Genomic DNA, 17,081 nt, shown 5'->3' with positions numbered 1-17,081 from the left:
TATGCTCTCTAGTTTATGATTCCCCTGCCTTGGAGGAAACAAAACATTCAGTGCATTGAATATTTTCCCTCTATTCTTAGGAGCTCTTAGGGCTAAACAAAATCAAGGGATATGGGGAGAAAGCAGGAACAGGGTACTGATTTCAGATGATCAGCATGATCACTATGACTTCCCTCATTAATTTAGTGTAGATGGGGCATGATGGTCAACGTGGGAAAGTTGGACAGAAGGGCCTGCTTCCACCTACAGGACTGTGTGACTATTCATAAAGTGGGGCTGGCTGTCCCACCGGTGTAACTGGGTGTATTTGGGGAATGTAGTGGAGCAGTCTGTTACATTGGCTAACAACCATAATGCTGAGTGGGGCCAGGTCAGGATGTTGACCTGCGGGGAGGTTTCCTCACAACAGCCCCCACATGTTTTGGAGGAGGATGGGAGCGAGGACGGTGTTGTTATGCTCATTTCAGTGACTCCGAATATTTTACTTTATTTGAACATTATTTGGCGCTTTAACCCTTTTAATGTAAAGGCATAAATATTTGTATTTGTTCTGAATAGACTGTGGGTGTGTGATGGTGGATAGGTGGGCGTGCGCTCTTTAACCTTCATGGTGATCTGGAGGACAGGGTGAGGAAGGAGGGAGGGGGAGCGGAGAAAGGGGCTGGCGTCCGATGCCGAAACACAGCAGCAGCAGCCTGGAGCTGCCCGCAGGGACGCGCATCGCTGGACTTGCATCGCTTCGACCGAGATGATCGGGCCACTGGGCAAGCAGACCCTCTCCGCGATCTTGCTGATCATCTCCATTCAGGGGGTGGTCGAACCAAGTAAGTGTCGTGTCCCTTTGAACTGACGCTGTTGGCGTGAATAGAACGGCTCGCTGGCAGGGGGTGCGTGGGTTTGGTGGGACCTTGTGCGTCCTTGTGCCGCGGGAGAGGTTAAACTCGCTGAGATGGGGCATCTTGGTCGGTGTGTTTAATGGTGTGTGCGGAGAGGCCGTTTAACCGAGGTCCCACTCCTTGGAGAGGCTGCAGATGTTGCTCTGGTCTCCCCCTGCACCAGCCGACCATCCTCTCCACCTCTGCCCTTGATCCAGTTACTGCAGTCTCCTGGTCACTGCTGACCACAGCCGTTGACTGCAAACAGGCGAGGGGCTCTGGGGAAAATGACGAAAGGAGGGATACAGAGGAAGATAACGCAACACAAAAAGAGTTTTTTTTTCGCAAGGGGTGCAAAACCCAGCGATAACCAAGATCCTTAGAAAAAAGAATCAGAGGAGAAGTGAACGTTAAAACAAGAGTGACAGAGAAAGCAGATGAGGAGAAACATAAATGTGAAAGGTGGAAATACGTAGGTAACAAGAGGGCAGAGTGCAGAGAGCAGAGAGTGGATTGCAGAGGTCAAAATAAGAATTCTGCTGGGACTATAGTAGTACCGTTAAGATAAGAGACTGCAGATGCTGGAATCCGGAACCACAATCAATCTGCTGGAGGAACTCCGCGCATTGAACGGCTACTGTAATGGGAAATGGACAGTAGACGTTTTGGATTGGGACCCTTCAGCTGAGAGTCATAGTCAAACAGCATGCAATTAGGCCATCTGGCCCAACTTGTCCATGCCAACGAAGATGCTCTATCTAAGCTAATAGCCAACGAAGATGCCCTATCTATTTCTATGTTTCTAATATCATTTACTCACGAATGGTTCATATCCATCAAAACCTTCCCAGTCAATATACTTGTCCAAATGTCTTTTTAATGTACATACATCAACTTCTTCTGACAACTCGTTCAATATATCCATCACCCTCTGTGTGAATAAGTTGCCCCTCAGAGATTCCCATTAAATCTTTCCCCTCTGACCTGAAACCATTTCTCCCGTTCTACTTGGTTCCCCTACCTTGGGAAAAACCTGTGCATCCACCCGATGTAATCCCCTCATGATTTTATACTCTTATATATGATCACCACTCAGCCTCCTGCACCCCAAGGAATAATGTCCAGCCTGCCCAACCTCTCCCTGTAGCTCAAACTCTCGCACTAGGTGCATCCTCATCAATGTGTTGGAAGGAACTGCAGATGCGGGTTTAAACCGAAGATAGACACAAAAAGTCGTAGTAACTCAGCGAGTCAGACAGCATCTCTGGAGGAAAAGAATTTCTGACCTTTCAGGTCAGAACCCTTCTTCAGACTGAGAGTCAGGGGAAAGGGAATTGAGAGATATTGACAGTGATATAGAGAGTAGAAGAACAAATAACATTTATGCAAAAAAGTATCAATGATAAAGGGAACAGGCCATTGTCTGTTGTGGCCTAGGTGAAAATGATTTACAGACAATGAGAGTCAACAAGATGGTTTTGAAGCTAGTACAACAGCTTGGGTGGGGAGGGATGGAGAGAGATGGGTTACTTGTTATCCCACTTTTTAAGAAAGGCAGGAGAGAGAAAAAGGGGAATTATAGACCAGTTAGCCTGACATCAATGGTGGGGAAGATGCTGGAGTCAATTATAAAAGATGAAATAGCTGCACATTTGGATAGCAGTAACAGGATCGGTCAGAGTCAGCATGGATTTACGAAGGGGAAATCATGCTTAACTAATCTTCTGCAATTTTTTGAAGATGTAACTAGGAAAATGGACAAGGGAGAGCCAGTGGATGTAGTGTACCTGGACTTTCAGAAAGCATTTGACAAGGTCCCACATAGGAGATTAGTGGGCAAAATTAGGGCACAAGGTATTGGGGGTAGAGTGCTGACATGGATAGAGAAGTGGTTGGCAGACAGGAAACAAAGAGTAGGGATTAACGGGTCCCTTTCAGAACGGCAGGCAGTGACTAGTGGGTTACTGCAAGGCTCGGTGCTGGGACTGCAGCTATTTACAACCTACATCAATGATTTGGATGAAGGGATTCAAAGTAACATTAGCAAATTTGCTAACAAAGCTGGGTGCCAGTGTGAACTGTGAGGAGGATGCTATGAGAATACAGGGTGACTTGGACATGTTGGGAGAGTGGGCAGATGCATGGCAGATGAAGTTTAATGTGGATAAATGTGAGGTTATCCACTTTAGTAGCAAAAACAGGAAGGCAGATTACTATCTAAATGGCGTCAAGTTGGGAAAAGGGGAAGTAGAATGGGATCTGGGGGGGTCCTTGTACATCAGTATATGAAAGTATGCATGCAGGTACATGCATGTTGCCTTTATAACTAGAGGAATCGAATATAGGAGCAAAGAGGTCCTTCTGCAGTTGTACAGAGCCCTAGTGAGACCACACCTGGAGTATTGTTTGAAGCTTTGGTCCCCTAATTTGAGGAAGGACATTCTTGCTATTGAGGGAGTGCAGCGTAGGTTTACAAGGTTAATTCCCGGGATGGCGGGACTGTCAAATGCTGAGAGAATGGAGCAGCTGGGCTTGTATACTCTGGAGTTTAGAAGGATGAGAGGGGATCTCATTGAAACATGTGAGATTGCTAAGGGCTTGGACACGCTAGCGGCAGGAAACATGTTCCCGATGTTGGAGTATTCCAGAACCAGGGGCCACAGTTTAAGAATAAGGAGTAAGCCATTTAGAAACAATTTTTTTCACAGAGAGTGGTGAGTCTTTGGAATTCTCTGCCTCAGAGGGCGGTGGAGGCAGGTTCTCTGAATGCTTTCAAGAGAGAGCTAGATAGGGCTCTTAAAAATAGCGGTCAGGGGATATGGGGAGAAGGCAGGTACGGGGTACTGATTGGCGTTGATCAGCCTTGATCACTTTGAATAGCGGTGCTGGCTCGAAGGGCCAAATGGCCTGCTCCTGCACCTATTGTCTATTATCCATTGTCTATTTGGTCATATTGTGAACTGTGAAAAGGAAAGTGATAGATTGCAGCAAGATGTAAATTATTTGGTGGAATGAACTGAGTGACACTTGACAGATTTAGGATAATGGGAGGTGTTATCTTTTGTTAGGAAGATTGAGCAGAGACATTGATAGAATAAAAATATTGGAGCCAATGGACCTGGGGATTTGCATGCACAACTCATCGAAGGTGGCAGGGCGTGTTGAAAAAACAGTTAATAAGGCAGAAACAATTCTTGGCTTTATCAATATAAGCAAAGAAGGTACATCGATCCTCTGTGAAACACTGTGCTGCTTCACTTTTGAATTGTATTTTGATCCATTCTGGTTGTCGCATGTGAAGAATGTAAAGGCATTTGAAGGGTTCAGGAAAGAGTTGAAATAGTTCCTGGAATGAATAAATACAGTTATGAGGATGGATTAATTTATTTTGAGAAAAGAAGACTGAGGAGCTATTGAAACATATATAATGAAGTTTTAGACAGTGAAAGGCTGTTAGCTACGGTGGAGGGGTTGTGGAATAGAGTTCATAGGTAGAGCTGAAGGGCAAGAGAAATAAAATTGACTTGAGGAAAAACAGTTGTTAGACTGTGAGTCCTTAGAATCGGGAATATGCTTCCTGTAGCCGTGGTAGAGTAAGAATGCATTGTGACCTTCAAGGCGGAATAGGTATTCATTACCATAAGTATGCAGAGTCTGATCGGCTGACCCATCTACCTGCCATATATAATGTATGAGTAATGGTCGTGCACACAGTGTGTCTGTAAGATGACTCGATGCCACCATCTTTGCTGTATTTGGGGCTCAGGCTGAATTCTTCTGTCCTAAGCTCAACTCTAAGATGTTGCTTACAAGATTTATAAGCCTCGGCACAATAAATCTTTGCAGACATTTAGTGTTCAGTCTGGACTAAGTTTCAGGGACAAGCTGTTTATTGAACATGCATTGAGCTCAGCAGTCCGTATCATAGCAGATGCTGAAGCCTGACATTACTCTCTCAATTGTTATTCGAAAGAAGTTGAAACTAGAAGTGCTGGTACTTTAAGTGCAACATACTCCTTCATTCACCCTTACTCACTTGCTAACTTTGAAGTGTAAATTTTATATTTACATTTTAAGGGATAAATTTATAGTAAATATTATTTTCCTACTGGCTTTTAAGTTGAATTGAAAGTGCAATCATTGTTATCGCACTGACAAGAATCAGTGAATAGAATATCAGCATAGCAAAAATGTACATAATTTAAATCAAGCAGTAACTCATATGTAAATTCTAGATGCTCAGTCTTAATCTAAAAAGTGATCTTTTGTGGTGGATCAGCCTCCTCTTGTAAAGATTGGCTCGTTGGAACCTCCATAAATAATCTGAATAGTATCTCATTGAAATGTCACCCTTGATGATAAATCTATTAATTTTCCTGATTAATAATCAGCATTGATAGTACATGTTGAAAGTCAAGTTCTGCCTATTCTTCATTAACCTCCTCTTTGAAACCCCTTAACCGGGTTATCTCTTATCTCAAAGATAGACACAAAAAGCTGAATTACTTATGATCGAAGATAACAACGATGATCAAGGAAAGGTGGAGCCCGCAATAGTCCATTGTTGGCTATGGGGAAGGTGATATGTGCCTTTTCATATCTTTTGGTTCCCTCTTCCCGACCCGCAGTCTGAAGAAGGACCTCAAAATGAAATGTCACCTATTCCTTTTCTCCAGAGATGCTGCCTGACCCGTTGAGTTACTGCAGCTTTTTGTGGCTATATTTGGTGTAAACCAGCATTTGCAGTTTTCCTCCTACACATCTCATCTCAGTCTGAAGAAGGCTATCAACCCAAAACGTCACCTATCCATGTTCTCCAGAAATGCTGCCTAATGTACTGAGTTACTCCAGCAGTTTGTGTCCTTTTATCTCTTACGCTCATTGTATCAGATTGAAACTCAAACCATGATATTTTTTTGCTTCCCCATTTTCTGTACATCCTTCCTAGATTCCTCTCTGCTTACCTACGCATCTTACTTATTCTGTGTTCAGAATAGAAAACAAAATTGGGAAATATGCAAGTCATACGACTGCCTATTGCATACTATTTAATTCAGTCAAGATTAGCCGCTGGATCCTTACTTTTACTACAGAAATAAATGTCCAGCTTTACTTTATTGGACATAGACCATACCATAAATGATATTAAGTGCTGGAGTAGTACACTGGTCAGGCAGCATCTCTGGAGAACGGATAGGTGACGTTTCAGATTAAAACCCTTCTGACTGATTGTAGGGGAGGGAAGAGAAAGCTGGAAAGGGGGAGAGACGAAACAAAGTGTGGCAGATAATGGGTCGACACAGGCAAGGGGGATCTTTTGGCAGGCAAATGGTTGGAACTAAGGTTAGAGAAAAGAAGAATAGGTTTGAGGCATGTGTGAAGAGTTGCGGATTGTGAAACCAAACAGAGGAAAGTGTCAGGGGGAGTGGAGGAGAGAAGTAGCTGGGAGTCCATGTGGGGTACAGTGGAGAGGGAAGAAAAGAGGGGGGTGGAGGGAGGGTTTAGTCAGAGGTTGCCTAAAAATGGAGAATTCAATGTTCATACCATTGGCTTGTAAGCTACTCAAGTGCAATATGAAGTGCTGTTCCTCCAATTTGCACGTGGCCTCACTCTGGCAATGGTGGAGGCCCTGGACACAAAGGTCAGTTTGGGGATGGGACATTGGGATTTAAAATGGTTAGATCCAGTAGGCCTTGGCAGACCAAGCATGTGTTCAGCTAAACAATCGGCAAGTCTACGCTTGGTCTCACCGATGTACAGGAGGCCACATGGGAAACACTGGATGCAGTCGATGAGGTAAGAGGATGTGCACATGAACCCCTGTCTCATCTTGAACAATTGCTGAGGTCCCTGGATGGAGGCGAGGGAGGAGGTATAGGGACTTGTGTTACATCTCCTGTGGTTGCAGGGGAAAGTACCTGTGAAAGGGGTGATTTGGGATGGGAAAGGATGAGGGAACCCCTAGGAATAGCAGAGGAGCAGTCTCTGCGGAAGATGGAATGGGATGGATATGGAAAGATATGATGTGGTTGGGATCACATTGGAGGCGACGGAAATATCGGAGTATGACGCGTTGGATGTGAAGGGTGAAGGGTTGAATGTGGGGTGAAAGGTGAGGACCAGGGGAACTCTATCCTTGATCTATATGGGTGAAGGGGAAGCAAGTGCAGAACTATGGCACACATAGGAGACACAAGTGAGGGATCCATCTATGGCAAAAGGGGGGAAACAACTTTTACCAAAAAAGGTTCCTGGTTTTGTTTCAATTTCCAGCATCTGAAGTTATTTATTGGTTTTCATGGCTTAGTTTAGATTTTAAGGTTCCCTTTGCTGTTAACCATTGCTCGGAGAGTTGAACAACAGTCCACTTCCTGCTTAAAGGGTACTTACAAAAAATGATATACATTTAACATATTTGCACACAACTGATTATTTCACATCTTCAGTTCAGATAAGTTTCACCCATAAAGCACATTGTGTGAGTGTCACTGTATGGCCCAAGAGCTGGCTGTGAACATTGTAGTTGGGGAGTGGGCAGTGGTTAGCATTCAATATATGTAAAGAATTGCAAAAAAATGTTTATTAATCAAAAACAGGACATTGGCCAATCTAATGAATGACTTCAGGAAGTGTGGTGGAGGAAATTACCCATTAATATATTACCAGCATTAATGGTGCCCAAATGGAAAATGGTGAAAGCTTCAAGTTCCTTGGTATAAATACTACCAACTATCTGCAGTGGACCAACCACAATGATGTGAAAGCCTAGAAGGCACAGCAATGCCTCTACTTCCTTAGAAGACTGGGAAAATTCCAATGACATTTGCAAACTTATATGGATGCACTTTAGAGAACATATTGCGTTGTTGCATCACAGCTTGGCTTGGGAACAGCTTTGCCCAAATTGCAGAGAGTTGTAGATGTAGCCCAGTCCATTACACAGACAGACTCCCCACATTGACTCCATCTAGACTTCATGCTGCCTCAAAAAAGAAGGTTGAAAGTATGCATTACCAGACTCAGGAACAGCTTCCGCCCCTCTATTATCAAGCTTCTGAATGTTCCTTCCATAAGCTAGGGTACTGTCCGATTCACTGCAACCCCACACTTTGCAGACATTGGACTTTGTCTCCAGAATTGGGTCATACAATGGTGATAACTGTATTTTGAATATTGTTTCTTCCTCTTTGCTATAACTATTGTACTGAAGTTTGACTTAATTGACAAAACTGAACACAATACTTCAAATGCGGCATCACTAATGTCTTCTACATCCGTAGCATAACAAAACCCCAACTTCTATATCAATACCCTGACTGATGTCAAGTCAATGTACCAAAAACCCTCTTGACCAGCATATCTACCTGTGATGCCACTTTCACAGAATATATACCTGAACTCGTAGACTCATTTGCTCTACAATACCCCTCAGTATCCTATCATTCACTGATCACACTAATCTCTATCTGCATTAACCATTATCACTATCTGTGACACCACCCACTATAGTGTCATCTGCAAACTTATCAATTGTGCCTTGTACATTCTCATTCAAATCATTGATATAAACCTCAAACAACACTGAGCGCATCACTGATGCCTGAGGCACACCACTAGTCACAGGACTCCAGTCCAAAAAACAACTTTCCACCATCACCCTCTGCTTCCTTCCATGAAGCCAATACTTTATTCAGTCAACTAGCTCTCCCTGTGATCTAACCTTCCAGAGCAGCCTACAATACAAAATATTATTAAATGCCTTGCTGGTCCATGTAGACAATGTCTATAGCTTTGTGCTCTTCAACATTTTTGGTTACTTCAAAATCTCAGTCAAATTTGTAAGACACGATCAGATTCAGATTCAGATTCAGATTCAATTTTAATTGTCATTGTCAGTGTACAGTACAGAGACAACGAAATGCATTTAGCATCTCCCTGGAAGAGCGACATAGCAAACGATTTGAATAAATAATAATAAGTGTCCAGAGGGGGGGGGGGGGTGGTGATTGGCAGTCACCGAGGTACCGATCTTCCACGTATAAACGCATGCTGACTATCCCTTATCGGCCCGTCTATCCAAACGCATATATATCTTATTCCTCATAATTTTTTTCAGTAACTTACAGATGTTAGGCTCACTGGTCTACAGTTTCCAGACTTTTTCTTTGTTTTGATATTTTCTACCGGTCATAATACCAGGACCAGTTTATTGAATATTAAATGTTTTACCTTTCCAGGTAATTCTCATCATGCAACCTCAGCACCAGTGTCTAGGGGTGATGAAGACCGTTTATCTGTGGTGGAGATTTTTCTTCTTTTAGGTAATTTCAACATCTTATTTCTTTCACTGAATGTAATACATACTGTTCAAGTGTGTTTTACTTTGATTTACTTTGTAATACATGGGTTGTCATTACTATGAGCATGAGGTTCTTCAGCTGAATATAGATTCTCAAAATGCCATGTGTATTTTTAAAATATATATCTTCTGGAATCTGATAAGGTTTTGCAACACTTCACAATTCCATAAATATGTTCCGTATTTGATGCTACATGTTCTTTTTGAAAGGTCCATTGTAGATCAGTGTCACTCATGTTATGAGTCATACAGTGGCTCCGCCTATTGGTTTATCAGAAAGCCTTTTTACCTTTCTTCCCCAGTCTTGAGTTATGTGTTAAGATGAAGTTACCTATGCTGTATTGCTAATAAAAGTCTTTGAATCTAAATCACTGTATTTGAGTTAATTCCAACATGAAGTCAGAAGTGGAATGGTTCCAGCAGAATCTGCCAGAATGTACTCTTGGCATCTAGTACTGTAAATACAGTCGCTTCAGCCAGCCACGCTGCAATCTCGTCCACAGTGCGCATGGGATATTGAGGTCATTTAATGGCTGTGTTTAAGTCCTTGGGATTGATACAAATCCGTATTTCGTCCTTATTCTTCTTTGTTGCCACAACCATGGTCGAGCCCCAATCCGAGGGGTCAGCGACGGGGGCAATTACACCTAGAGACACCATTCTGTTGAGTTCAGTTTGAACATAGTCCTGCATAGCATGGGGAATCTTGTGTGCTGGATGGACAACTGGAAGTACCTCAGGTTTAATCGTAATTGTGTACTTAACAGGCAACCTACCCAGCTTGTCATCAAACAGAGGTTTGAATTGTGTCCGGAATTATTGAGTAAAGTCACAGGTTGTAGACAGATGACAAACTGAAGCACTGAAAGAGACAAGCCCCAGGTCGTGACAAGCCTCGACACCCAGCAGGGATGGTACATTCTCACGAACGACATAGAAATTTAGGTTGTGGACACGTGAGTTAAGACAGCAGTGTAACTCAACAGGACCGATAGGGTGCACTGGACCTCCTGCAAATGGGAGAATGGAGGCAGCCATAGGAGTTTTTTAATTCAGATAAACACTTAACATTACTCCAGTATCAACTTTCAGAAAAATATTCTTGCCATTAACTAGCAAAGCGACCTTGAGATCTTGATGTTTATGAGGTAAATCCGGCAGGGACTGAACATCCAAATCAAAATCCTTGTTAGCAGCCTGCAAATTCATGGGAGCTGGTTGAGGTGTCCCAAAAGCAGGCTCTCATGGTCGAGTGAATTGACAGATTGTCTTGTTTGAACTCTGTTGCTACGCGAGCAGCAGTATTTGAAGAAGTGGTTATTTTTCTTACAGAAATGACAAAATATTCCATAAACAGGGCAACGGTCATGAGCTGCAACATGCAAACCCCCACAGTTAAAACAATTGCCTATGAGCTTAACAATAGAGCTGTCGGGCACTTGATGAGAATGGCGAGAGGTTTGATAAAATGTGCCGGCAACATTAATATCATGAGCAGAGTGGGGGCCATGTCCCAAAACTTTTGCATGAGCATCAGCCATTTCAGCAATGCACCAGCAGTTTTCAGCAGTAATTTGTCCCGTAATTTATCATTGCGGACACCATAAACCAGATGGTCATGGACTAAACTGTTACATAAATCACCAAAAGCGATGTGTTTCAAAGCACTAACATACGTTTCAACAGATTCGCCATTTCTCTGGCTTCATGACAAAAATAAGTGTCACTCCATAACTTAATTTAATTTGTAACTCACATAACTGTCGGAATTTGTGTAGCAAGCAGTCTGGGTCCCGGATAGATTCAGCGGGAGCAATCTGGACACCAGCCTGGTCAAACCTAGCTGGTTCATAATGAAATCTTCTGGCACGCCGAGCAGCTTCTGTGCCAGGTAGGTAAAGGAGAATTGAGGCACGAACACCTGGAGCAGCAGCCGGATGAGCCGCGTCTATGTAAATGGTGAAATCTTCTTCAAATACACAGCCATTAAATGACCTCACTATCCCATGTGCACTGTGGATGAGATTGCAGCGGGGCTGATATTTCTCTGAAGTTCGGAATAAATAACCAGTGCCGTCAACGAGCTACCAGCACCCACAGACATGCTCAGTCTGCAGAGATTCCTTGGCATTGTTAACTACCTGAGTAAATTTATTCCAAACTTAAGGGAAATATCAGCCCCGCTGCCTTCCCGTGGTCTACAGTGGCAACTGACATATTTGAGTGGCATGGCAAGCAGTACCTGGTACTTGTCGACTCGTATTCTGGCTGGTTTGACATCGATTTTCTTAGCAGCCCCACTTCTAACGGGGTAGTTCTAAAACTCGCTCGCCATTTTGCAGACCACGGAGCTCCGGAAGTGGCGGCGCTGTTGAACGGCCGTGGCTCGCCTGCAGTCCGACTGTCTTTACTTTTTTTGTTGTGTTTTTGTCTTGTTTTAGTTAAATTTTGGTTATTAGGTTGTGTTATGTGTGGGGGGGGGGGGTGAAACATGGTTTCTGTCTCTCCCTTCGGGGAACTGCGACTCTTCTGTCGTATCCCCCCTTCTCTGCCTCCGTCTGCGCTGAGGCCTAATGGTGGAGCTGGCGGCCTCCAATTGTGACCGACCTCGAGGCTCCAGAGGCAGAGCCAGCCAGGACTCACCAACGGGAGGCTGGCCGAATTCGGAGCTGTGGCGGCGTTCCGGCGCTCTGGTGGCAGCAGCACGACTCGGAGCTGGGACGGTGCTCCGGTGGTGGCGGCCCGGCTCGGGGCTGAGACGGCGCTCTGGTGAGGGCGGCCCGGCTCGGGGCTGAGATGGTTCTCTGGTGGCTGAGGCGGCATTCCGGCGGTGGCGACCTGAATCCGGGGCTCAGCCGCGGGCCAGTGGACGACATCATCGGGAGCTCGCAGGTCACAGGTTGGTGCCTGTTTTCCTTAGCTCCCGCAGCAACAGCTGCGTCCGCTGGACTGGGGGGCGGCATCTTCGACCACCCCGGGCCGCGGAGCTGAACCGGCCCGTTTGCGGTGATCGATTGAGCCGTGGGACTGTCTACCACCGCCCGGTGGGGTAACAACATATCGCCTCAGCGCAGAGGGAGAATGAGGAGGGAAGAGACAGTAACTTTAAGACTTTTGCCTCCATCACAGTGAGGAGGTGCCTGGTGAACTCACTGTGGTGGATGTTAATTTGTGTTTATTGTGTGTTTTGTTGTTTATTATTATCTGTATGGCTGCAGGCAACGACATTTCGTTCAGACCGAAAGGTCTGAATGACAAATAAAGGATCTAATCTAATCTAATCTAACCCTTGTATACTGCTATCTGATAATGGCAGTCAGTTTACCAGCCAGAATTCAATGTGTTTGCGGGTGTTTGCCATATCACCAGCAGCCCTGAATATCCACAGTCAAATGGACTGGCTGAACAGGCTGTCAAAAGTGTCAAACAGCTCATGGAACTGCCTCTGAGCCATGCTCATATTTGGTCAGTGCTGATGGCGGCACATACAGACGTAACAGACAATATATCCTGCCTGTGAATGAGCCGGCTCTACCTCCGTATTATCCGGACCGTACAAGTGTACTTCCATCCACATCCAGCGGCACCTGTCCACCTGTACCAGCACAAGAACCACCTTCTGAAACGGCTACTCTGCCAATGGCAACGCCTCCTCTACCTTGCCAAAGTTCCCTGTTTCACCACCGCTGTTTCAATCTCTGCCACCAGTCATACCGCTGACTGTGTGGTTTATATCGCACACGTGCTGGTCCTGTTTGCAAGCCCACCGTGAAGTACCCGGGCTATATTTGACTTTCCATATCAATTGCTATGCATGCCTTATTTAGTCGATGGTTTTGTACTGACATTTAATTCCTTAAAAGGGAGGATGTAGATCAGTGTCACTCATGTTATGATTCATACTGTGGCTCTGCCCACTAGTTTAATAGAAAGCCTTCTTTCCCTTTCTTCCCCAGTCTTGAGTTATGTGTTAAAATGAAGTTACCTATGCTGTACTGCCAATAAAAGTCTTTGGATCTTAATCACTGTAGATGAGTTAATTCCAACACATTCCTACAATTTTTAAGCATGGATTAAGCAGCCAACAGTAACTGTAGATGTCAACACAATCTGGACTCCAGAAACAGATCCAAATATGCTGGGAAGATAAAAGAAAAATGGACGACCATGGAGGAGAACATCACTTAGCTGTTGTAGACAACTCATCATATGTAAAAGCCTGGAAGTAATTTGGAGAGACCTCTGGACATCGCAATGCAGAACTCTATGGGAAGTGTAATACAGCGGACATGAGCTGGACTATCATCATATCATTTGTACTGGTGTTAAAATTGCATTGGTGAATTGGAGGTAAGTATGCTTACTCTATTCATCTGAAAGCAATCCAGGTTTGAGCATCTACTCACGTGCTTATAAATTGAATGGCATGTTTCCTTCAGCCAGTGTTAATATTTTGTCAATTAGATTCAGTGTATGCAGAATTTGGCTGGTACTTGTTCCTGTTAATATATATGAATGTTACTGGAAGCCTGGAGTGTCTAAAGTGTAATTCATGAGTCCATCATATCAACTGCAGCTTCTATAGAAGCTGTGGCTATTAGGAACTCAGGTCAGTGCTCTTCTTCAGACTGAGTAGACATATGTGTTTGCAGTCAATAATATACAATAACTTAAGAACGACCAGTTAAACATGAGGGACAGGAGCTGCTACTTTGCTTTAAAATCCTCCCCAGATTTAATATAGGATACACAAAGTCTAACATTACATATAATGTGAACTATCCATACCTGAGTCTCACACTATCCCACTGATGAATTCTTAGTGTATTATTATGGAATAAATATTAGTATTTGAAGAGAGTCCTGTTGATTTAGAAGAACTATTGATCTGCTTTCCATCTCCAACAATTTATTTCCACTTATCTTTACTTAAGAAGGCATATGGTTTTCCTCACCCTCATTGCTTATGGCATTGAGTTTAACAGTCAATAAGTCTTAATGCAGTTCTATAAGGCTACATTTGGAGTATTGTATGCAATTCTGGTTGCCTAATTACAGGAAGGAAATGGAGGCTATGGTGAGGGTTCAGTGGAGGTTTACCAATAATGGGATGAGGGTGGATGGTGATGCAGAAGTAACATTTTGCAGGATGAATACACGTGTGTGTGTGTGTGTGTGTGTGTGTGTGTGTGTGTGTGTGTGTGTGTGTGTGTGTGTGTGTGTATGTGTGTGTGTGTGTGTGTGTGTGTGTGTGTGTGTGTATTATTGTAATCATAAAGCAGCAACAGTTATACTGATGCAATCCCCTTGGCATATCTACCGTAATTAGTTTTTTTTTTTTGCATGGCTTGATAATTTAAGGGTTATTCTGCTATCAACACAACTTCAGCCATCTATTCCAGGCCCTCATTCCCTGACACAAGAACCTCCTTCCCGAGGTCTGTGAAGCACCAGGAACCTCCTGGATGATACTGGGTAAAATGTGAAGCTCTTTCCCTCCTTCTCTGTAAACTGACATCCCTCAAAAGCTGCCTATGTATTGCCTATTTAGCAATTTCTACTATTTATCTGCTTTTTAGCAGCCATAGGCAATACACCTATTATACCCTGTTGACCTTCTGTCATGAGGGTATCACACAGCATTGGGGAGGTTTGCCAAATACAGTAATCTTGTCAGTAAATGTGCAGTTCCTTAGTTTGTTTCTGAGTGTAAAACACCTTGTTTTTTCATAATTTTCTTAAGTTTATCATGATTTTCTGCTGACAAACTGAATAGTTGATAGTTCTAAACACAGTGCTGGTTTGGTGCAACAAAAAGAAAATGTGAAATCCAACTTCTAGACAAGTGTTCTTCGTACAGTAGATTGCAAATTAAATTCCCAACAAATCTTTGTAGCTTTCTGGTACTTGGCCACAAGATGTCAGACTTTGCATCACTCACTGTGCAATGTTGGGGACATCGGTTCTGGGCAAACATCCTTTGGTTCTGGGAACAGAAGAACGAGGAAAAAAACATTTGAAAGTTCCAGTGAGCTGTTTATGTCAGACTGTGCATTTCTATTAATTGAATTTCCCATATCCTGTAGTGATGGCTAATCCTCTCAATTCAATTGGATTTAAATGTTGAAATTTGTAATCTGTGTGTAACATTCACCCTGTTACTGTTGCACAGTGCAAGATTATTCAATCCAGTATTGGCTCATAACAGGTTTAATTATTAATACCAGGGTTAGTACATTTAATGACACATATTAAGAGATGCTGTAGCTGCTGTTAAATTATTTGCATGAAAAATAGTGGATTAATGTTCTTTTTTGGAAGATCCTCTCTCAATCCCCAGAGAGTTTTCTGCAGCATATTATGTAAATTGTGTTCATTACAGCCCCAGGGAAACTAGTAGATGAAGAGTGGTGGATGAAGTGCCAACCAAGTACTTGCTTTTTCTTGCAGCTGTTAGAACTTCTTAAAGCTTAATTAGAATGGTAGAAGGACTGCGTGGACTTGGGTATTGAGTAACTCTTTACAATGCCCAGCCTTGCTCCTGAACTTGTAGCCATAGTCTTTATGAGATTGATTCAGTGATGCTTTTTTTGCGACTTGTGTGGCAACATTTGTTACATACCAGCTCTTACCTGAATGATGCCTTCTTTTTGCTCCATATTAACACAGGAGGTTCCATTGTCCGATGAGGCCAGTGGTGGTTATTGGAAAGTGCCATTTGTTTGCACTTTTATTTTTGATCACTTTGATGATGATTTTAAAAGACTGATAATGTGGTAATTGGCTGGGTTGTATTTGCCTAACATCTCTTGGATGGAACACACCTAATAGATTTAAAAATGAAAAGCAGAGAAGCCTAATTTTCCTCTGTAATATTAATACAATAATACTATTTTGAGTAGGAAGAACTGCAGATGCTGGTTTAAATCGAAGGTAGACACAAAATGCTGGAGTAACTCAACGGATCAGGCAGCATCTCTAGAGAAGGAATGGTTGATGTTTTGAGAATAGCATGTGTAAAGACTATCCTGCAGGCAACTGAAGTGTGCTGTTACAATAATAAGCTGAATTTTGCTGCCTTCACAAATTATAGCATAGGTAAAACCAAGTACTGATGCAGGTCAGGAAAAGGCAGAACATTTGGCCTCTCACATAAAGCCATGGACAGGGTTTGTAGCCAGAAACACTGGGGTCTTCTGACTGATGGGAAAGACCTTGAACTTCATTATTGTCCTGCAACTTCTGAAGAAATACAACCATCCAGTGAGTGGCTCAGTGTGCTACACTTCACTTGCTAATTCATCATTAAAGTAGTGGCCAAGAAAGCCGACCACTGTCTCTGGATCCTCAGAAAACGAAGGAAATTGGAAATGTCTCCAGCGACTCGTACCAATCTCTATAGATGCACTGTAAAACGTTGCACTATTGTAATGTATCGTAGCATAATTTGACAACAGCACTAAGACCACAAGAAATTGCAGAGAAGAGTGGATGTAGACCAGATCATCACTCAAATCAGCCTCCGCCCCATCAACTCCATCTACATTTCATGCAGTCTTGGGAAAGCAACCAAAATTTTCAAGGATCTTTTTACATCACAGTAGATCATTCCATCGTCTTCCCGACAAGCACATTCCACCACTTCACGAATAGCTTCTTTCTCACTATTATCAGGATTTTGAATGGTCCCCCATAAGCTAGGGCATAGTCCCAATCTCCAAAACCTAGCTTTTTGAGAAACATTGTGCCATTTTCAATTTACACTTTCACTGTAACTGCAACATTTCCGCATTCTGGTATTTTTTTAGTGAGTGTTTGTTTTGGATGTCTTTTAGTCTTTTTATGTG

General features: G+C 43.2%; 1 protein-coding gene across 3 annotated transcripts in view; it reads left to right on the top strand.

Annotated features, from left to right (window-relative positions):
• Positions 1-259: 259 nt before the first annotated feature.
• The window catches only part of LOC129696186 (embigin-like), a 47,029-nt gene continuing 30,207 nt past the window's right edge, over positions 260-17,081 (top strand). For 2 of the 3 annotated variants that reach the window (XM_055633830.1, XM_055633821.1), the window contains exons 1-2: positions 260-824; positions 9,113-9,196. In XM_055633830.1, coding sequence (XP_055489805.1) covers positions 749-824; positions 9,113-9,196 — 160 coding nt within the window. In that variant the 5' untranslated portion in view covers positions 260-748. The remainder of the gene's footprint in view (positions 825-9,112; positions 9,197-17,081) is intronic. The other variant, XM_055633811.1, reaches the window with a different exon arrangement.

The sequence above is a fragment of the Leucoraja erinacea genome, chromosome 1, assembly GCF_028641065.1.
Source record: "Leucoraja erinacea ecotype New England chromosome 1, Leri_hhj_1, whole genome shotgun sequence".
Classification (NCBI taxonomy): domain Eukaryota; kingdom Metazoa; phylum Chordata; class Chondrichthyes; order Rajiformes; family Rajidae; genus Leucoraja; species Leucoraja erinaceus.
The sequence above is the reverse complement of the archived record's forward strand: the minus strand, read 5'-3'. Positions and strand labels throughout refer to the sequence as shown.